The sequence below is a fragment of the Crocodylus siamensis genome, chromosome 6, assembly GCF_052110815.1.
Source record: "Crocodylus siamensis isolate JL-2025a chromosome 6, ASM5211081v1, whole genome shotgun sequence".
NCBI lineage: Eukaryota > Metazoa > Chordata > Crocodylia > Crocodylidae > Crocodylus > Crocodylus siamensis.
Window position 1 is genome coordinate 31,564,014 of NC_143400.1, and position 23,382 is coordinate 31,587,395.

General features: G+C 39.9%; 1 protein-coding gene and 1 non-coding gene across 6 annotated transcripts; both read right to left on the bottom strand.

Annotated features, from left to right (window-relative positions):
- Positions 1-37: 37 nt before the first annotated feature.
- On the bottom strand, positions 38-22,684 carry TIA1 (TIA1 cytotoxic granule associated RNA binding protein). 5 transcript variants are annotated; one of them, XM_090051562.1, is made up of 13 exons: positions 22,512-22,670; positions 14,534-14,630; positions 14,026-14,124; positions 13,215-13,269; positions 13,011-13,043; positions 11,648-11,735; positions 7,701-7,776; positions 6,108-6,216; positions 5,276-5,371; positions 5,094-5,178; positions 4,057-4,180; positions 3,397-3,539; positions 38-2,221 (listed from the first exon to the last, which is right to left on the bottom strand). In XM_090051562.1, the coding sequence occupies exons 1-13, from the start codon at positions 22,535-22,537 to the stop codon at positions 2,098-2,100; spliced, it is 1,155 nt and encodes a 384-aa protein (XP_089907688.1). In that variant the 5' UTR covers positions 22,538-22,670; the 3' UTR covers positions 38-2,097. The 5 variants fall into 5 exon arrangements, with proteins under 5 accessions (XP_089907688.1, XP_089907690.1, XP_089907692.1 ...); XM_090051564.1 differs by lacking the exon at positions 13,011-13,043; XM_090051566.1 differs by lacking the exons at positions 13,011-13,043; positions 13,215-13,269; positions 14,026-14,124; positions 14,534-14,630; positions 22,512-22,670 and adding an exon at positions 8,261-8,329 and having other exon boundaries at positions 11,648-11,698.
- A 277-nt stretch (positions 22,685-22,961) lies between these two features.
- Positions 22,962-23,032, bottom strand: TRNAG-CCC (transfer RNA glycine (anticodon CCC)). Its single transcript has one exon. It is a non-coding gene; the product is annotated as a tRNA-Gly (tRNA).
- Between the last annotated feature and the right edge of the window lie 350 nt (positions 23,033-23,382).

A 23,382-nucleotide genomic window follows, 5' to 3' on the forward strand; every position in this document is an offset into this window, starting at 1 on the left:
AGAGCCCTAACCTAGAATAATCCATAGAACCTAAACAAGCATTTTGATATACTTTATTCTGAAAGAATGCATCATTTCTAAGCTGCGTTTGTTACATGCCCTGTGTGCAAGTTACAAGGAGACAAAAAAGAAAAACTGTTTCCATGTAGAAAGAATTCATTTGTATTTACCTATCTTTAAAGCCAAGTTTTAAGAACAGCTGCATAGAATAGTTCTTCCAAGATCTACACATTTCTGGCCCGTCACACATTACAGGGTGTTTTCTAGAAGAAGGTACAGGCCAATGTATTTGCTCCATGCCTGCCTGCTTGCCTCCTACTCCATCTCCCCCTTCCATTCGCTAATAAAACAGGTCACAATTTTCAAACAGCCCTCCAATACTGGTAGCCTTACAAAATCATCCCTACCCCCTTTTTTGGAAGGGGAGAAGAGGAAGAGGAATGGAAGGCAGTACATAGTCTCCTGTCCCTGCCCAGTCCAACCCTCCTCAGCAGTATTACATTTATAGAAGACCCTGAAATACATTGTTGCCTGACAATATAGCAAAAGTTGAATCCCTTGATGCTTGGAGCTGCCCCTCTGCAATTAAAGCGCCATGAGAGAATTAACAAAAAAACCAAAAAAAACCAAAAAAACCAGAAAAGAAAACCAAAAACCCAACAAGAACAACAACAGAACTCTGGAAGCCAAAAGTGAATTGGGATAATAAATAACAGATCACACCATGAGAAATTTTTTGCTTTTTTGAAGGCTGGTCAAGAGGTAGGATAGAAAGGTTCTTTTTGGCCTCTGAACAATTAAAAATACTTCACTCAGCTGGTCCTTCAGGCCGTCTAGGAGCACTCTGTATACCCCATGCCTGATGCCTACACATACAATGCTACAGTTTTCACAGCTCTAATTGTACATGTTAAAAATCAAGTCAACTTACTCTAGTTGAGTAAAATTTACTAACAGTAAACAGCAAGACTGAATTGTTTTCTACATACAACCGCATCTTTTACAGTTTCTTAAAAACAAGGGCAGGTGACTTTGTATTCAAAGACTACCAAAATGTATATTTGATATTCACATGCAAAAACAAATTTTTTTAAATCTTATGCATAAATCATGTCCAAGGACTCTGCATCCTACCTTTAAATAAGGAAACATACAAAGTTTGCTCACTTTTGTGCAAAATATTAATTTGCTAAAATATTTTACATGATAATCAAATACATGTAAATGTAGAAATTGACAGATAAAAAAAACAAGCTGGTTCATAGGAATTTGTCACATTTTAGTAATATTCATAACAGGATTTTGCATTTCCCAGTACACATCACAAAGTTTCACTGAAGATAAAAATCCTTTAGAACAAACCCAACAGGGATTTCTCTAGGCACCTTCTCACGTAGAACACAAATGTGATATAGTTAGAACCATCTGAGTGTTTTGCACAAAATTCTATACCGATCGTCACATTTTCCCATTTAATGATAATTTAAGTAACTGTCATAAGGCAAAGACAACTGTTTGAAAAATGTCTAGATACAAAAACAATGTAAACTAATAATTTATATCTGAAAACCCTGGTATAACAAAAGTGGAGTGATGGACACTTTTTACAATAGGCTATTTTTAAAACAAGTTTGTGCAAAGGCTGAAGATGGCAAAGAACCTTCAGGCTCCACACAGTTTTGGCTTTTTTGTACAACTGCTTATAATACATTTTAAATCATTAGGAATGCAAACTAAAACTGCACGCTACTTCACTTCAGAGGAAAACAAGCTTGACATTGTGCAATTTTCTGCCCCAATTTAAAAGTGGCAGTAATCCCTGCATTTGTTGTGTTTCAAACAAGGATCTTAAGAAACACATATCAAAGGAGGAAAAGAAGGCAAAAGTTGGCAGACATCCAGCATCTAGTTTTTCCTGTGTTTTTTTTAAACAATGTGGATGACAGTTTCATGATTCAAAATTATTTTTTAAAATAAATACACTGTATCTGACATTTGCACTGACTTGATCTGATAAATCTTTAAGTAAACAAAGGCTTTAGGACACTCCTTGCAGCCTCAAGCCACTGGTGTTCGGTTCCAGAGTCCTTTGCTTTCTCACTGCGTTTCAAAACCTGCCATACGATATCCAGTTTGATTAGTTAGCACACTTCCATTCTGCCCTTGAGGTGGTTGAACTCCATAATTTGCACCCACCCATGCTGCAGAAGACTGCGGCTGGCTGTTGGGGGGAAAACAGACAGTTGATGTCATTTCATGGTAGATAGAAGATGCATACAAAAAACCCTAGAACTAACACTATGATCTTAGCCAGTAACAACAGCACCTTGTAAACTGAACCCAAGTACCTAAACTAGTGGTTCTCAATGTGTTTAGAATCAAGGCACCCTTCATTAGACTCTACAGACCCCTCTGAAAATGCTAGCTCTTAGTTTTTTTCTTTTCTTTTTTTTGGAACCTTGAAAAATAGAGCAATTGTTCTCTGTTACAAACACTCAAGTGCACTACATGGGCTTTAAAGCGAGTTTTTCATGTCCAGTTTCTACCATCTCAGAGTATGAACACATAGACATACAAATCTTTCACCTACCAGTCACAAGTAACAGCACCCCTTTGAAAGAACCATTTACCTAATTAAAAATTCAATAAAATTTGGAGAAGGCCTTGCAAGCTTACAGCTAGAATAAATGCAGGAACCAACATCCTTACCATGAGTCCAACTGCAGCTTTAGGTGAAGCAGACTAGGTAAGCGATTTCACTAGACAGTTTTACATTAGTTTTCACTAAATAAAACTGGCATTAATACCCCCATTCTGTTAAAAGATACCTCTGGCATTTTTGCAGAGATAATAAATGTTCTCTATCTTGGGAACAGTTCAACTCTGGTAATTTATTCCATCTAAAAATGTCCCTTTATTTTTAAATAAGTAGTGGGCTTGACCATCTTACCAAGGTAGAAGTCCCTTGGACAACAATGGTTTTCCAGAATGCTTTATCATGTTCCTGTTAAAGCATGATCACTCTCGATTATTTACTTATGGCAATGGCTCTCAACCTTGCTAGACTCAAGACATCCTTTGCTAAAATCAAGACATTCCTTGTTAGGCTCAAAGCATCTCTTGGAAAACACCCACTCTTTGTTTTTACTCAAGTTTTGGACTACAGAAAAATGACCGAGCAAGTCTTCTGGTGCAAAGAACTCAGTAAGACCACAACAGGTCAGAATGTTTTTAACCCTAATGTTCCTATTTTAAATATTTGGGTTTATACTGTCAATCATGTTTGCACACCCCACAGCACCTCCATAAACATCTCGAGGGTCTAGTCCCCCCTGGATGCTTGGCACCCTGGTTGAGTGACTTAAGGCATGAAGACTAGATAGGAAGTGTACTCACTTAAAGCCCTGCTGATTCCAGGCCTGTCCATACATTCCATATGCAGGGACTTGCCAGCCATTAGGCATGTACTGACCAATTTGTTGTGCATTTCCATACCACTGGCCCCACTGCCCGTAAGCAGGTGGATATCCAATTTGATTCTGCAAATAATGTTACAGTCTTGAAGTTCATGTGCTAAACACTGTCCTAAGAAAACAGTTTCTTCATCAACAAATCATCCAGCTAGTCTTAAAAAAACCCCCAAACCCTCCAAATCCCCCTGTATCCCTCCACATAAACAATGCTGGTAATGTTGTTCACCACAGTGTTTACTTTTCTGAGTGCTCTGAAAAAAAAAAGAGCAAAGCTGAAGCCATTAGCTGCATGAAACAGAACATGTGGGAAAGTTTTAATGCTTCCAAATGTTTCACACCACTGAACTTCCCATACACTTTAAAAAATTATCAGATATGTTAAAGGGCAGATATCTACAGTGAAAGAAAGAGTTGAATATGAGAAGTTATGTTGCTACAGCAGCCTAAAATCCAGAACCCACCACTCCAAAAATCAACATGCAGAAAGAATCGTATGACACACACGTATGACACACATCTGTTAAGAATTAATTTAAAAATGACAATCACCATTTTAGAAATTAAGAGGGGAAAGTTTCCTGACCTGCTGGATTGGATTGATCATATCTGGAGTTTCCTTGCCCCAGTAGCACTTCACAACATGCCCTTCTATAGTAGTCCCATTAACAGAAACAATTGCATGTGCAGCACTTTCATGAGAATTGAACCTGTTGAAATAAAGAAGTTAGATCAAGATAAATATATCTCCCAGTAAAAAAGAGACACTTCCCAACCAAAAATCATTTAAGTAGATCTATTAAGTAAGACAGACCCAACATTTTAGCTTTGTTAAAAAGTTAGTCTGTTTTTCTTTTAATTTTTTCTTCTTCATTTGTTTAGTTTCTCTTATAATCCTTCCAATACTGCAGTATTATCACAGATTCAGAATTCACAAAGCCAAACCTGAGCAGCTTGTTTTGCACACACATAATGAGTGGCAACTGTTTTACAGCCCAAGCAAACCTGAAGTTTTTAAGTTACATTTTTTATTATCTAGCTTTAGGACAGTAGAAGAAAACAGGAACACTATAAGGTGTGCTTCAGGACTTCAAAAAATTCTATTCAAATTCAACCCCAAGGAGTTTACAAAAAAGGAAATTCAATACCAGATTGTTAATTTGGATCAAGAGAAAATTATCAAAAATGAATAAAACCAGCCACACAGACATGAAGCTTAGTGCAATATCAGGCCAACAAAACATACTTCTGCCAGCACAGTTAGGCCTGTCAGATGCATGCAGAGGTGCTGTCCCTGACACAGACAGCTCTGCTGGCTGAGGACCCCAGAAGCAGACCCAGGCAAAAAGTGCTTCTCCTGGAAAAGCCTGTTTCACTAGTAAGGCTAGTCATAGTTTCACTATGCTGGCATGAAATGCAGTCTTGCCAGTATAGATGCATCAACGCAAGGATCTTTTCACCCATACAACCTAACAGTACAGCACACAGCCTTCTAAAGTACACACAGGTTTTATTCATCTAGGCTACTGCTATCAGAAACATTCAGGTTATTTGTCACCACTGCTTTGGACAAGTCAACCAACTATGTTACAACTTCAAGCGAAAAACAACCAACCAACCTACCGTACAAATGAGTACCCTTTATCTGGGAAGACTCGAATTTCCATTATCTGCCCAAATGGAGAAAAGGTCTGGCGCATCAGCTGTTCTACAAGGTACAAAAGGAAAATAATCCAAATTAGGAAACACAGTGGTTATTCAGAGACACTTCTTTGGAGATGATCAACAGTGAGAAAACACCATACCTGTTAGTCCTGATGTGACACCACCACAATATACAGTGCAGTTGCTTGGGCTGGACTGATTTACAACATCATCATAAGACAGCTGTTTGGTGTTGGCTGAAAGACAGTTTCAAAATAAACACTTTTTACCTTTAAAGACTCGAGAGATTTTTACCTAGGCAAGTTACATCATCTGAAGAGGTTCACAAATACAAGGATTCACAGGATTTTTGGGGCAGTGACTAAAGAGACCAGTCCATTTTCTCCTGTACATTTTAAATTTTACCCTATTTGAGCAATCACTAAAACCAGAATAAAGAAACAAGAGGGTATGGGGAAAAAAAGTAAAGACATAAATACAAAATACACAATGACTTCAAAATTTAATTCCTAACACTGAATGGAAGAATTGTAGACATGTGAAGTGTTAAGAGTGGCATTCTTTTAACCTAAGCCCATAAAACCAGGTTTAGACACCTAAAGCAATTATTCTATTCTACCAGGTGAGATTTGAACAGTTTCCTGCCGTATCTGCACCAACCCCCACCGAAACGCTGCCAATGCATAAGAATGAGGAACTGAAATTAAACCCTACTTTTTTGATCCAAGCTGACTGAAAAGACCACAAATTAAGGGCTAAAAAGCAACTGAGGATTTTTTAAATATTAAAGGTTAACAACAGGATTATAGACATTTGTTTAAAGTATTATTATTTTTTTAATTATTTCTTCAAGCAAAAGTTTGTCTGACATGCATACACAAGATAGAAGGCTAGTATCTTCAGAACTATGAGGTCATATTTCTACTTTAATTTGGATAGAGGGCCAAGATGAAAAGAAATCAAGTAACCTACACTCATATGTACTCTTTGGAGCTGGAGGTTTTCGTGTTGCCCAGTTGGTTCTGATTTGTCTTCCACCAAGCCACTGTCCACCCATCTGCTGAATAGCATTTTCTGCATCCTAGCCGTAAGGAAGAAAGTGAATTAATCATTTGGAGTAACAGTATTGTTACAGCAGTGGCAAAACACCCTAGAAACCAAGACACTGCCAAATTACCACAAACAAGAACGTAAGAACCCTGCAGGATTAATAAAGTTATCAGACAAATTGAGAATTACCCAAGGGAGGGTTATATACATCTACTTTGTAAGCCTGCTCTATGTAGTTTATAGGAAGCTCTCTTTCAAATGACATTTCACTAACTTACCCTCAGCCCTGCACAGAAGTCATCCCTCAGACCTAATATTTTAACCTGAGTTAGCCTAACCCCCCCACTTTTTTTTTTTTTTTAAATTCTCCCCCCTTCAAAACAGAGAGACCATGTAACCGCTTGCCCTACACTCATCCCACCCTTGAGATGTTCTTCTTTTCAAAGGAGAATGGAGATCTGGAGACAGCCAATGTTGTAAGCACCCTGACTTAAGCAAGCAGTATGCTGGAATCCTTGTTACATATGGATTCCATGTTTAGTCAAACTAGTAAATGGAAGTGAAAAAAAAAAAGAACTAACATTTACTAATGTTCATTCCGTGACAAAGATAATTAACAAGCATGGCAATCCTGCATAAATGTCCCCCCTACGTAACAGGCAAGGTTCTTTGAGTAGATGTGATATCTTTTATTAGATCAATAGAGTAGTTGGAAAAAAAGTTCTTAACAAGCTTTCGGGCACAGTCACCCTTCTTCAGGCATAGGGATTCTCTGCTGTTCTGAGACTCCAAGACATGAGAGAAGATAAAAGTGGCAGGATGTCAATAAGAATGGAAATAGGTAGAAATTAGGAAGACAAAAAGTAAAGCAGAGAGGGGAGGGGGAGAGAGCAAGGGGAAAAAAAAAAGGATAAAGGGAGATATAGCAGTGATAGAATACAAGGTAGAAAACAGGCTGTCAGTGAAAAAGAAAATAGCTGGAGATCAGGAAAACAGGAATGAGGGAAGCTCAAAGTGTGAGAGAATGTAGTGAAAATATAAATAGGTAGAAGCAAAAAGGTAAAGCAGGGGAGGGAGGGGAAAGCAGCCAAAGGGAAACACTACAGAGGTAATAATACAGGGTAAGAAAGAGGCTCTCAGCTGTCCTAGAGGTTAGTTCAACAAAAGTGTAAGTGTTTAAAGACATCATTCTCCCACAACAAATATTTTAGCCAAGAATAATTTGGATTTAAAGTATAAAAGTTGTAGAAAAACAGCACAACTTAAAAGCTGTGGAGAGTAGCAAGTATTCTAGCCGTTGTTTCTCAAAGCACATATTCTGCATTTTTATACCACTTCTCCAGAGTTTTAAAAATGTTGGATATGCTTACACAAAACCTCACAGTATTCCGTATTTTATAAGATGGCAAGCTGCAGCAAAAACACGATTAAAAAAAATCAAAACCATTTACTAACTTTTCTTCAAATTATCTGGTATCATTTCAGACACCTTAGTTCTACAATACTGTCACTTACCCATTTATTGAAGAAAGAAACAAAGCCATATCCTTTGGATTTTCCTGTTGCCATATCTTTCACCACTCGTGCATCTCTAAAAAGCAGAAGCAATGGCCAGTTTAGAATGTTTTAAAAAATATACAACAATAAAATGAAAATTTAAGTCACACACACAGCACATTTTCATCTTTCGCCTTCTATTTAAGTGAACACTTTAATTCGCCAGCAACATTCAAAGCAATTTTCTCCTTTTCTAAACAGAACTTAACTAATATCTTGTTATGTAGTAGCAAAATTAAACTTAATTTTGTAAACATGCAAATCAATAGCTTCTCTAATTAATGTAAATGTTACAAAAGTTGGTTCCCAGTTCAAAGTGCGTTTACATACTGTTAAGACACTAAGCATGGTCAAAGCAGCTATTCAAATGAATCACTAAAGCCACAAAGCTGACTAACATTAGCTGAATGGCTCTCTTTAACCACGCAGTTTTAAACTTGCTATTTGCCAACACATTCTACCTATTCATTAAAAATATAAAAGAGAAAAAATGAAAAAATAGGAATTAAAAGGCATACGTCGCCTGTTAACTGAATTCTTTAATTTTCTCAGGTCAATTCGTTACCCCCTTTTTGGACTGTGGGCAGCTGTAAATTTTGAAAAATCAACATTTTCAGAAATGGTTGCATTATTGAAGAAAATAAAACACTAAAAACATATACGTTTTAAACTATATACTAATATAACTTTAAACTGCATTTGTAAACAGCAATCATACAAGATTGATTGAAAACTACAAAAGATAAAGAGCAAAAATGTATAAAAGTAAATAAGAAAACTACAACGTTTGTCCACTGTGAACTGTAGCTTGTAGTTAGCCATGGCAATTCTGTCCATTCTTCAGAGACACTCTGCAAAATAACCAGAGCCCTATTATTTGAGATTGAGTGAAAAAATAAGAGAGACCCAGCTACAATAGCTAAACCCCACTTGTAGAATGTCTAATTAAATTGTGTTTCTCAGGCGATTTGTGTACAAGTTAGCCAAGTATCAAGATGTTAACCCACATGTGTTACCTTACCCTGCCCTCCCTACCCCCACACACAGAGGCACTTTTGATAAAACAAGACAAATCAAAACAGTCAGGAAGTCATGCAATGTAGCTTCAAAGCTTCATAAAATGAGATGGTTTAGATCAACTCGTGTAAAATGTGCAACACACTTAGCAGGGCAGAAAAGAGGATATAAGGCTTTTATGAGACGAGTTTTTTCCCCTTGGAAATACAATAATTACAATCTATATTAAAATCCTAATACTTTCCCACACGTCCACAGGCTTTGTAGATCACTGAAAGGCCAAAGTAAAAGACCACTTCCAGACACTACAAAAAGAAAAAGTAGCTTAGCCCTTTTGAAACAACAAGAATTACACTGCTTATTCTTTTTTCCATCAAGAACGCTTGAATATGGGTAATATGTTACAAATTGCCTGAGAACAGACATCTGTATAATTTTATTAGATCAGTTTCTCTGAACAGCCTAAAAGAGGGGGAAAAAAAACTAGTCTATACTTACCCTCAACTGAAAACTTAGAAAATAAGACTTGAGAACAAGTGAAAACATGCATATACCAAGTTTAAATGGGAGACCGCAATTAAAATGTATGTATGTGTGCATAAAAAAAAGATAGAAAAAAGTTACCAAAAATACTTATACGCTGATCATGCATTAGTTCACCTTGAATTTTATAAGGAAGACATTTAATCAAAAACAATCAAGATATCAAAATAAAAAAGCAAACAAACAAACAAAACCACACCAATACCCACCACATTTCCAGAAAATAGCTGTTAACCAAGATGAGTTACATTTAAGACTTGAAATCTCCCTTTTTCTTTCTGTAAACAGCATGGATATCTTCAAATTGAACTTAGTAACTATAAAGTTCCATCCTCCTGCAACTAACCCCTTCCTATATGAGAACAACAACCGACAAAAACCCCAAAAGCTAGGATTTTAAATCAGTTATAGTCATTGGATAAAACAATATTCCATTGTGTTTTCTGACAAATTAGCCCCAGCCAAGACAATCTGTAGAAGTTCTGCAGCCATGACAATTCAGCCAGTTAGTCTTACAACTGTGCTCTGAATACCCCACAGAGGAAAGCTATAAGAGTCACTCACACGAAGTATTTTAAAGATGACTGAAGAAAAACCTTAGAATCTGGATAAAAATGCTCTATCACTACATTGTGATTCAAAACTATCCAGAAACTTCCTGGAACACAAAGAAAAGCCCAGAAATCCTGCATGCTTTAAGAGCTCTTACAAAGTTTCAGTTCCAGTTCAGGACAGCCAAACTCTTTTCTTAAGGCTGCACTTTAAAACAATAATCAGAACCGCCCTATTCATACCATGGTCATCCACAAATTATTGAAGGGTCTGCTAGTTTATAAAAAACCTCTTTCAGAGTTTCAGGGAAATTTTTCCCACATTTCATTCTTCTGCCTGTGGATCTATTTTAGAAGTGACCAGACCCCCTCAGCTATCCATGAGTGCACATGTTCAGCCACATAGAGCAACACACCTAAGAAACAGGCAGGCTGTATTTATAGCATTACACTAACTAAAACTATGTGATCTGCACAAAGGTAGCATTCTCTGACACAAGGATCTCCAGATCTTTTTTCCTTAATTCCCATAACAGGAAATCTAGCAGGTGTCAAATCTAAGGCAGTGTTTCTCAACCTTTTTGGACTGAAGGGACCCCTCACTGGGCTGGAGGTACTCCCCCATACCTTATTTGAACAAAGTGGCATCCTATTTCAAAAACAAATGTATATATTAGAGTGTTTACCTTCTTACGCAGGGGCTGGGCAGCCAGGGTAGGGGGATCATCTAGACAGGGACAACCCTGAGTATGGCTTTTCGGCTTAGCCTATCTGCTTATCTCCTCCCACCTTGTGGCACCCTTCAAAGGATCTGGTGGCACCCCAAGGGTGACTCACAGTCCTGGCTGAGAATCACCAGTCTAATACAGCAGATTTTGTGAGAAGAGAGTTATTCTGATTAAATGTTTCAAAGTACTCTGCTTATTATCACAAAGCATCAGGCCCAGTATAATTAGCATCACAGGGAATCAAAAAGTTGTTTAAAGTTAGGAACAAAAAACTCTTCAACTCTGAAAAAACAGACAAAAATTCAAGCTTTACAGCAAACACTGAATGTGGCAACTGTACAACACTGCAGTAGAGAGCTGCAACTTCTATTATCAATCACCCATGACTTCACACAGGCTATTCTCCTTGTTGCCTCAGGTCACCTGTATCATCCACCCAAGAGATCCCATCTTTTAGACTCTATGCTCCTTTGTTATAGAGAATTTTCTGACAAAAGTCCAGTACAATGAAGCCTAACCTCATTATGGTTTTTGCATTGCCACAAGGTGGGTATAAAGCCCCCAGCCAATAAAATTATTTAAGTAGAAATATAACTGACTACTTACTTAAGTAAACAGAACACTTGTTTAACACATCTAGACTATCAACCCCAAAACGCAGTCTGACAGGAGTTCAATATGCTGATAGAATAGATTCCTATTAAGCTACTACTAGGAATCATTACACATCTGATTGTCAGTGGTGAATAAAACATATAACCCATGGTTACAAGCAAAAAGCTTCCAGTATGAAATTCTGAGTTAGACAAGAATTTCTGCAACGTGAACCAAAAAAGAAGGTAAATACATCATTTTTCTAATGAAGCAGATCAAAGTGCCAGTAGATGAGCCTATTTATGCACCTCTGCTTCCTCCTCAACTCAAGTCTCTTTAGGAACGAAAGATTAAATGTATACTCCAGCGTTGCAGGGATTTTAAAAACTGAATGAATGTTTACTTACTGAAACACAAGCTCGTCTCCAGTTAAGAGGCATGTTTATTTGATCTGCCCTATGCAATTACTTACGATATTCTCCCAAATGGCGCAAAAGCTGCTTTTATATCTTCAGTTGTAATTTCTGGACTGAGGTCTCCAACAAAGACATGGAAATGGTCTTATTGGGAAAAAGAAAAAATGTGATTTACACATTTGAAGACTATTCCCGGTGACAGTAGCAGCATAGCAATTTCACATTATATCAGCTTCCATATATTGAGAGAGACATGGAAACTGGCATCCTTTTTCTCTAAAATACTTTGAAAAATCCTTATCACTGTTTTTAATACAGCCATCACTTGGTGACCTTACAGCAACAGTCTTAAGGATACTGCTGTGATGACACAAGTCTTTAATTTGACTTTGGTATTTTTACAGTTGTGTTCATAACCAGTCACCATTTTGCTATAAACACATGTAAATGTTTACTTCATAGAAAAAGTTTACTTCAAAATCTTAGTACTGCCATGCTAATGTTAAAATTAAATGTTATATACAGCTCATTAATTAGGCAAAACTTTACCAATTGAAATGTCTAGTGGCTTTGTGAGCAAAGTAGAAAAAATTTGCTCCAAGCAGGACAGCTATTAAACCTAGCTACAACGTTTGGCTTAAATCATATTTTGTGAAGAACAATCAAAGAAATACCTTGCATTGCAACAGTTTGATGTTAAAGAATATGACAGTTTTCTCAAAAGCCAACAGTTTTGGTTGCCCAGCCATTACACCATGTGAATCCATGTGAATTCAATGTATGTGAATCCATGTGCAAGTGAACTAAGACTGAAGGCAACAGAACGGAAACAGTAATCCCTTCAGTTTGTGTCAGAGCGATTATAAAGAGCACTGGAGAGAAATAAAAATCCCTTATCTAAGGAGTTTTTGCATTTTTTTAAACATTTTTTCATAGAGCACTTTTAAATACTACACAGACTCATTTGTATAAAAGCAGACAGGAAACATAAACCTACTGCAACAGTAGCTCAGTAAAACCCAACAATTTAAAAGTAGTTTAAGGCTGACTAAGTAGAGAAGCAACACACTGGGTTGCCATGAAGAGGGATGAAAGGAAGAAACGAACAAACCCAATTTCAAGAGCCATTTAGTTACTCTTGTATGGAGCAGCACAGACAGCAGCCTTGAAGAAAGCTAATAATCTTGCCCTTACATTGAAAGAAAACTCTAGAAGTCATGACAGATGGGGTCAAATGGATAAGGAGGCAGCACCAGAGTGAAACAGTGGCTACTAGATCACATTCTGATGCAATAATAGGACAGGAGAGGGAGGCCTTACCAAAACTAAAAAAACAGAACATAAAACCCATATATAGCTTTGGGTGATTAGTGGAAACCCTTGAGAGATTTCATTTTATGTTTAAGAAGATACAATTACCTTGTGAACGCTGTGTGTTGACAACGGTACTACCTGATGACAAAGATTAGATTTGTTCTTAAGTTTATTAACACAAACACATTAAATAATATCTTAGGATAACGATCAAAACATTACTGCAAACATTAGTATGGTGCTTATGGCTTATACTTAAAAACTATTTGTGCAAACATAGCAAGAACTCAAAGCATAAGGGACACTTACTGCTGGTATCTTTCTTCTGGCTGCTGGGGGTTGTTGCCCAGTTCACTTTGACCTCCTGCAAATATTATTTGCTAACGTTACAATAAGTATATTACAACCAAATTCAAAGATTATTAGCATTTATTTCTTATACTGCAGGGGCACAAGATACATCAGTCTGTGATAAAAAAAATAGCTGAGAAGTTCCAGTTTCTTGGACTATTATGTTCTCTGTCAAGATATATTACACCATTCCACAGCAAATGTAACTTTTTTTTTTGAGTAATCTTACTCTGCTAGCCTCTTACTCTCAAGGTGAGCAAAAGTAAGATGTTTATTATGACATTTTTGACTCTCTGTTCCCTCCCATTTATGAACCCCAGCTTCCCTCTCAACTGGAACTGCACAACAGAAGTGGGATACCTCTGAGGGCTGTTGACATACTAGAAGGGGAAGTGGGCAGGGATAAGATTCTTTCCCCAGGACAGGATTTAAGCACACTGGAGTAGTTGCAGGTGAAAGATGAAAGAGAGAGTGCAGAGGGAACAGCAACAAGGGGAAAGATTTTTGTAGTGGTGGGATGAGAGAGTGATTAGTCTCACATGCACCTCTACTCAACTCTTCCCACAGCTAGCATTCAGCTTTACCACCAGAATGGGGTGGACGGAAGACTTGCATTAAGTTCTAATGTTACATAACTAACAAAACACAACAAAGTGTTTAACTTGTGATGCAGTTCTGGTTCGGTCTAAAGAGATATTTCATGCACATCATTTGATACATCAAAACACATACTTCCACCACAACTCACCCTTTAAACATGATAGCTTACCTTACCCATTATCTTCCGTCCATTCATAGCTGCTAGCGCTGAAGCTGCATGTCGATGCTCATAAAATTCCACAAAACAGTATGGATCATTTCCAGCCGTCTGTTTGAAAAGCAGGTTATTAAAACCCTTTCAGATTTCACTAACTGTATTTGGCATCTGCTTCTACATCTGAAAGACTTAGTAATTGAGATGAAATGTACAGAAAAAAAAAACTTCTCAAAGCCATTTGGTTTCTTTTGTTTTTTAAGTAACTTCCCGCTGAAGTAAAACAAACAAACAAACGTTTGCAGCTAGACTGCTCTGCCCCTAAAAACATCCTACCCATCATTACACAGTAACAAAAATGAAGTTGAAATTTGCTTTAACAGGCCATTATGCTTCCCAGGACCCTCCTTTATAATCAAGCTGGTTTTCTAGGAAGATTATGAAAAGTTAAGCTTGGGGGAATGTTTTAGAAGGCTGTTATGTTACAAGAAGGCAAACAGCTAGACAAAAAAGAGACGCTTACATCCATGATCATTTTGCAGTTTTTGCACGGTCCAATCTGACTGAACAGCTGGAGGATCAGGGCTTCTGTCACATCTCTTGACAAGTTCCCTACGTATCTAATAGAATAAAGAGAAGTTTAGCTATTTAAGTGTCCCTTCTATTTACCCCTTCAGCATAATTAAACATGATAACAGAGAACTTTTGCTAGTTTGGTACATACAAAAGAAATGGTTTGAACAAAGCACAAATCCTCAGGCACCTCAATTCTGTCTTAAATTATAGGAATGATCTGTCTCCATATATATTACTGAACTATTGTAATGTCTGGAGTCAACTGAGTTTGAAACCCTGTTCCAAAATACATGGCACCAGCATACAGCAAAAGAAAGCCTCTGACTTACAGAGCCTATACCATAAGCAAAGTTGGGGAATAAAGAAGAATGATAATCATTCATTAATAAACCGACCCTAAAACTGATTAGCATCTCTTCTCAAGTATTTGAAGATTTTATTTAATTAAAGTATCATTTTTATTATTTACAAATTCCAATTACTGGGATACAAAATGTAGTTCCTCCCCCAAAAAAGCAAACAAAACCCTGACCCCTGAGGAAATCAAAAGTGAATGAATAGTGCAACCCTCCACTAAACACATGGAAAGGCAAGGAAAGGAGAAGTATCAGATAAAAAACGCAAATGCAAACAAAAAAACCACTAGGCCAGTTAAACAGGGAACCCTGAAGTCCTGGTCCCTCAGCCCCCTTCACAGATCACTAAGCAAAACTTTTTAACATAGTAACTCCCCATCTCCTCCTAATGGCAACTTAGCCTGCCAAAGCAGAAATGCAAGACATTTCAAATGACTGTGTTTTAAACCAGGACAGAAACTTAAATCAGCAAAGGGAAATGAAAGTCTGTAAACAAAGGGCATTTCCTACTGCATCCCATATGCCAATACTGCATTATTTTTATATTTTTAGACCCTAATTTTAGTTTATAGTTGACCGAAGTGCAGGAAATGGGCAATTTCCAAAAATACCACTTGAACCAACCAGTGAAACCCATACTGGTTAGATTCTTATGCAAAATGTTTTACAGTAGTTGTTCAGTTATGCAGACCTTGCTGGCTGTCTTAATTTGGTGTTATATGCCAGATGATTGTAAATAGCATGTGATGGTGAAAAATTCAGAGGTCTGTTAACTCTCTTCTGACAAGAGTCATGATTTCTTAATGGTCGTAACATGTGCTTCAAAGCAGAAACCTCACAGGGTTGAAGCTACCAGGCTGTGCTGAGGGACAGCCTAAAGCTCCTCTTCACCTCTGTCAGCATCTAATGCCTTTTGAACAGTGCTTCCATGGCATTTTTGCAACCTCAGCAATAGAAAAAAAGGAGGTCAAGCCACAAGGAAGGTCAAAAGAAAATTCCTGAGTCTGAAAAGTGTACAGAAAATACAGATTTCTCTAACAGTACTTTTCCTGTGTGGCAGATGACATTACAAAATAAACTAAATTAAATCCTGTCAGTACAAATAGTGATTTTCTTGTTTATACCTGTGCTTGCTAGCATAGCACATGAGCTCCAAACAGGTCATGGACCTGTACCTACTTTGGAAATTGCTTAGGTAGTAATTGCATTATGGTTTGGAAAAAAAATGCAATAAATCTGAACTATAAAGCGAGAGCTCCTTACCATGCTTCTCATAAACAAAGAATGACTAGACAAGAAATGGGTGAATTATGCATGCTGGCTAAAGCAATCACACAAATACCCTCTTTTGTTACTCCACAGAAGTCCATGCCTAAAGACCTGATCCATTATGAAAAAATAATACTGTACTCTATATTTAGTGATATTCCTGTGGAAACTTTCATCACAATCAGAATCTGCTTTGCCAAGGCAACATTGTCCCTGTGGCTTAGCAATATTTTTCAAATAAGGCAGCCAGGTGATTGAGTGAAGTTAAGATGAATAACTACTTTTTGATGTTTGATAACCAAGTTAAGCAGCACCCCTTAGTCTATGTCCATCACATACACTGATAATAGCTAGCCTCTTATTTAAAACTTGGCTTTGAATAGGATGGCGTATCAAGTAATTCAAGCCACTTAAGCAGTTCAACCTTCACGTGGTTTTCTTCATTAACAGTTGGCTTGTAAGTCAAAGTTGCCTAAAAAGCCAAAAATCTACAAAACTGACTTCCGCCTGGATGGCAGCTCTTCAGCTGGATAGTTACACTTGAATCCCTGCCTAAGACTGTATGTTGTTAGATAACTGCTTGGCAGCCATACAAAACTTTACATTAGTGCACATGGCAAAAATGCATCCCTGCAGGATTAATAACTGTAACATGCATAATCACGCTACCTGTTTTCCTAAGCCTTAGCGTCAGTGAGGTTAAAAAAACAAAAAAGTTAACATCTCCTTTCTCTACGCACAGACTTGAGAATGTCTTTGTAGATGTGCAGAAAGTCTGAATAGGCATACAAACAGCATAACATGCACAAGAAAAGCCAATGCTTTCCTAGTGGGCAAGGATAGCTGCTGCAAAACCTTAAGGTAGGATGTTTAAAACGTGCACGTATGGTCAGAAAAATGAAGACAAGTATAGTAACAAAGAACTATTTCATTCCCTTATTTCTCATCATGGTCTTCTTGAGTAGTTAATAACTTTTCCTCTCTGCCCAACTTACTGACTGAAGCATGACATACAAAGTCTGGACTGATACCAAGCATGTCTAGAATATTAAAACTTTTTTCTCAAAGAGTTAACAAGAAACAGGTATGAAAGGTGTTCAGCATTCCAACAGGTAGCAGCTGGCCCAAGTTAATGGAAATGGTGCTTTAAAGAAGCCTATAGATAGCTTGAAAGCAGATCTATACATCAGACAACTATTTCATATACCTTAACCCAGCTAGTTTTAAAATAACGTTTGCTCTGTTTTCAAATGTTTAAAAAAATGTGCGCTATGACAAGCTATTTAGAAGACACTATAGGAAAGATGGCTCGCCACAGCAACCACTTCAGACTAACTGAATGTGAACAGCTGTTCTATTTTAATGCCAGGTACTTATATTCTGAGAAGTAGCACAGGACTAATATTTTGAATCCATAACATTCTAAATATATTCTCTGATATGTTACTGGGAAAGCTTAATGGAAGGGAAGGCACAATTATCAAGCCAATCATTTGGAAGATAGATGGTAGATTATATTATTCTGACTATTCAGCAGTACCAATTTAAAAAAAAAGAAAAAAGACAGACTTAATGCCAGCCTGTTAAATGCATCTGTGCTGAATGCAATGCAAACAATAGCATTCCAAAGCAGATAGGGGCATGAGTGGCGCATGTGATGCCTTGGAGGAAAGAAGTTAACGACAGCTTGCGTGAAACAACCAGAACTGGACAATTGGTGAAATAAGATACTCTATTGCAGGGATGTCAAACACATAATCTGTCTTTGGGGCTCCAGGCAGTCCCAGAAATTCAGGGGTGGAGCCTGCTGTAGAAATCAGAGTTACAAGGCCCCACTGGGGATGCCCATCAGCAGGGGGGAAGCAAGGCTGTGCACAGTGCTACTTGCCCCACCAAGGGGAAAATAATCCCATGCACCGGTACAGGCTGTGGACTGATTGGCTGGGCAGCAGCTCTGCAGAAAAGGCCATGAGGTGACAGTGGACAATAAACTGAATATGAGCCAGCAATGTGCCCTTGTTGCCAAGAAGGCTAATGGCAAACTGGGCAGCATCGGTACAAATGTTGGCAGCATGTCAAGGGAAGTGATAATTCCCCTCTCTTCAGCACTGGTGAGGCCACATCTGGAGGACTGTGTTCAGTTTTGCCCCCCACTACAGAAAGGATGTGGACAAATCGGAGAGTCCAGCACAGGGCAACAAAAATGGTGAGGGGACTGGGGGACATGGCTTATGAGGAGAGGATTAGGGAACTGGGCTTATCTATCTGGAGAAGAGAAGACAGAGGGGATTTAACAGCAGCCTTCCCCTACCTGCAGGGAGGTTCCAAAGAGGACAGAGCTGGACTGTTCTCAGTGGTGGCAGATGACAGAACAAGCAGCAGTGGTCTCAAGCTCCAGCAAGGGACGTACAGGTTAAATATTAGGAAGAATTTTCTCACTGGGAGGATAGTAAAACACTGAAACAGGTTACCTAGGGAAGTGGTGGAATCTCCATCCTTGGAGGTTTAAGACCTGGCTAGACAAAACCTTGGCTGGGATGATCTAGTTGGGACTGGTCCTACTTTGAGCATGGGTTGGACTAGATCAGTGGTTCTCAACCTTCTTTGTACTAGGACTCATTTGTAAACGCTGATGGCTAGTCCTGATCTGGTGACCCTCACTCCTGACCTGCTGCTGCCCACCCCAGGCCCCCAGTGTGAGGGATAGGGCAGGTATATGTGGAACATGGGTAGCCCAAGCAGTACCTTGTAGGCTGGAACTCTGCCAGCCTGTAAGGGAAAAGCCACCATTTCCCATATTTTTCTCAGAGAATCCATTTTTAAATTTTGTTTGCAACCCTTTAATATGTTCTTATGATCCACAGCATGATAAATGCTGGACTAGATGACCTCCTGAGGTCCCTTCCAACCCCAATTTTCTGATTCACTACCACCATTTGCCCCACCAGTATTCACTATGCTACTGCCGTTTGCACCCCCTACTTATCCTCCTACCTACTGTTCATTCCATTGCCACTGCTCACCCAGATACTGCCAGGAACCCAATGGTATGGATCCAACCCAGGGGACTCCATCAATTTGACACCCCTGCTCTATGGACTAACGCTGAAATAACTTATGTAGACTTAAATGCATGAAATCAGACAAATATGTAGGCATGAACTTGAGTGTTACAACTGAATGAACAGTGGAACCTAAAATGGGTCTAAAACATGCTACATGCCTATGAACTGCAAACAGTAGCTATGGCAGAGAGAGAACACCAAGCTTCACTGGGGGGAACCTCACACTTTCAAACTGGCCACCACCACCTGCAGCCTAAAGCCTCCTTAACCTTAGTGACCTGGGAAGGACAAGATGGTTGCAACCCCCTTCCTCTCCCAGAACAAAAATACCCATTTCATTGGCACTACGCATGTTTGAGGGAGCGTAAATTAATTTTATTTGCTATAGCTCAACTGCTTGACTTGCTAATGATGGATGTTTGTCTCATCCATTTCTATGCTCTACCACGTCTACTGGTTTTATTCACATGTAAATTGAAGCGCAAAAGAACAATTAAAAACACATTAAAAAATAAACAAGGGTCCAGTCTTGCATTTCTTGTGTGCCATATCCAAGTCAGAAATAAATGCGTCCACCAAATGCAAGACTAGGCATTAACACGTCACTGACCATCAGGTGGACTGGCTAACATTGAGACAGGAAGATTAACTGCATGGGAATGCAAGGAACTTCCATCTTCCCTAAATGGTATGCCTCTTTGTACTTAATCTGATGCTCATTAAGAGAAGCTACCTAGTACAAGGATGGCTGCACACAAAAAACCCCACACCTCATTTTTATCAGTGTGTAGATCTCTGAATAGCATTGTAGAACAACAGAACATGAACCCTATCTGATCTTTCTGAGGAAAATATTTTTTATATTTTATATAAATATTTTATATTTTAAATAAAGCAACAGCTATACAGGCAATCTGTCCTAGCAGATTTCAAGAACATTGGCTGTACTGTAATTAATTTGTATGTTCACATTTAGAAAACTGTGGTTGTTATATGGATTTGTGTGGGAAAAAATCACCCCTAAAAGTGAGAATTATATGAGCTATCGCTATGGGAAGAAGGTGTTTTAAGCTAACCTATGACCTCCAGAAAGAGCTTAAAGAACAAGATAAAATTAAGAAGCTGGAAAAAAGACCCTGGTGTCCTATCACACTGTTCCAAGACCATATGATTGAAAATTAGGATGCAACCCATCCCTAGAAAGAATTTTTAGTAAAACTATTACTTTACTATATAGTAAGACTCTTTGAGTGAGTTTCAGACTCTCATGCTGGAAAGTGTGTTGCAGCAAAAATGAGAGGAGTAAATTTGTTTAATACTGCAGATTAAATTAAATTTCAATGACCATTTTCTAGATGACCTAATTGTAATGACTTTCTTGAAATGGATTCATGGCAATAACATTCTCAGTCTTTTCTGTAAAAGCAATTTTTGCAGTTTGGAAACACACCTGAGTTTTCTCCCTCCCTCCAACAGGCCATACGTATTTAAAAGAGCAAGCTATTCATTCTTCAAAGCAGAAGTCATCTACTCAGAATAAGTAAAGACAGCATTAATCAAGACTCCAGAGAAGAAACTCACCACTATGGGAAAAATGAAAGGTATACCAGTGAAAAATTAAAACATGCATATGTGGGGTGGGATTGAGAAGCTCTGACCCATTTGCTTCCAGATGTTCCAAGCAGTTGAAATCAATTAATCAGAAAGTTCATTACTTTTACAATATTATCTAAAAGATAATATTCTATTTTTATAGTCAGAGTACTTATCATGTAGGCAAACTTGGACCAAAAGATTTGGCACAGGTCACACTAATCTCATTTCGCTGTGTAGTGATTATTTATTGCGCCCATGGGATACGTGCAAAGCATCATCTAAGGGCAACTGCAGAAATTCTGCCCTCACCTTGAGGAATAGTCTCCCTCAGCTATATTAACACTAAGGGCAAGATGTGATAAATAGCAGCAGCTTACACAAGAGTCCAAGTTAGTAGGAAATAGTGAAATCATGAGGTGTAAGCAGCAGAAATGACTTCAGATAAAGTCTGTCAGAAGAAGGAAGAAACCTAAATAGATTAACACTGCCAATTCTTCCATGACTTTCACATGGAGTCAGCTAAACAAACAACTGCTAACTAGAATGATAAAGCAGCAGGATTTTCAGTGCAGTGCAATGAGCACTAACCCAATGAGAAAGGTCTGGTCATTACAGCTATCCTTGATTCCAGCTCATTTCAAAAGAATGTTATTCCATGACCATGGTGAATAACTCGGGATCTATGTAGGTGGATCCCAGCTGGACATTTCTGAAACAGCTGGGCTGGCAGTTTTCATTCAACGTGACCCATTTCAAAGCCTATCGCATACACATGCATATATACACACAAACAGGCACCCACACGGACACATGAGCAACACAGGCATGCACATACACACACACAGGTATATAAGCACACACACAAGAGGCTCTGAAATACCGAGTTCTTGAAACTTGTCTGTGCAACTGTATATACAGTACTGGGGACTCAATTAATTACACCGTCTTTTAGGGAAAGGCTCCGAAACCCACTGTGTGGTATTGGGCTACCTATATAGGCCTTCAGTCAGGGCTCAGGCTCACACTGAGACACTCCATTTACAGGACCCTTTTTGCAGGTTTCCAGGGCAAACTAACATGGCCACAGCTGCAGGCAAGGCCACCCAGGGAGCCCGAGGAGCAACCTGCAGAGAACCAAACCCTCCTGGAAGAGAGGAGGCAAGATCAAATGATGCCTAGAGGGAGAAAAGGAGAGGAAGAAACAGGGAAGCCCCTGTGTGCTGCCCTCCAGCTCCCCGCAAGGATCCAAAGCCTCTCCCCTCTGCTAGAGGCTTTGCAGTGTCTCAGGCCTCTTTGCAATACCCTGCAAGGAGGTAAGCCAGACTCCCCTGCAGCAGCAGGAAGCTCTGCCAGGCTGCCTGCCCCTCTTTGTGCATGGCAGGGTGCAGGGCAGAGCACCCCCCTCGGAAGGCAATGGATAGGGCTGGGGCAGGAGGCAGGGCTGGACGGAACCAAAGCAGGTGTGGGGGGGGGGGGATGGGGCCATGCTGCGCCCCCCTGCCACGGGAATGAGGAGCCGGGAACCCCGCGGGGCCGTACGGAACGCGACGGCCCACGGGCGCCTGAGGGGGGACCGAGGAGCAGCAGCCAAACCCCGCCCGGGGGGTGGGGGAACCCGGCCCGGCCCCTTCCCACTCACAGGGTCTTGGGCATTTCATCCTCCATGGCTCCGCCGCGGCCCCCACCACCCACCCCGGGTCTTCTCGCCGCGGCCCCGCCGCGCCCGCCTGGCGGACAATGAGCCCGAAACGCGGCTCAAGATGGCGGCGGCGGCGGGCGAAAAGGCCCGGCGGCCGGAGGAAGGGAACCAAGCGCATGCGCGAGGAGCTCTCCACCCCGCCCCCGAGGGCGCATGCGCACTAACTCTCTTGCTGCGCGCATGCGCCAAAGTTAGGGCCTAATCCCCGCCGCCATCGTCTGACGCATGCGCAATGCGCCTCCTTTGCTTCCTTAATGCAGCTGGTTCTCGCTGTGTTTTGGGGTAATTGCATTAGTTGCGGAGCGCCTGTCTGTTGCTTTTCCGAGCGCGGGAGGTCTGTGGAACTGTCGTGCTACTTCGACAAGAAAAAAAAGGGGGAAAAAAAATTCCTGCGCCGCCCGGGAATCGAACCCGGGTCGCAAGAATGGGAATCTTGCATGATACCACTACACCAGCGGCGCGGATGAGATATGTGGTTCGGCCCGGCCTCATGAGCCTTTTCCTACGGAAGTGATGAGGGTGGGGGCGGCGCCGGGCTGCAGCGGGACTCCGCGGGGGCAGGCCAGGAAACACCTTCCCCCCTGCCCCTGGCGCCATTTCCTATTTTGCAGTTTTTTTCTGTTCTTTTTTAAAATCTCACGTTATGGCTGTGGCGAAAACCGCCCTTTTTGCACAGAGATTTCACAATTTCGGGGCAATCCGGGAAACCGGAGTTGAGTCACTTATCCGTGACCTGCTCCTTCCCGCTGCTTGCAGAAGCCCCCCTCCCCCCGCACACGCACCCGGACTCACTGAAGTTGCTCGTTTGTGG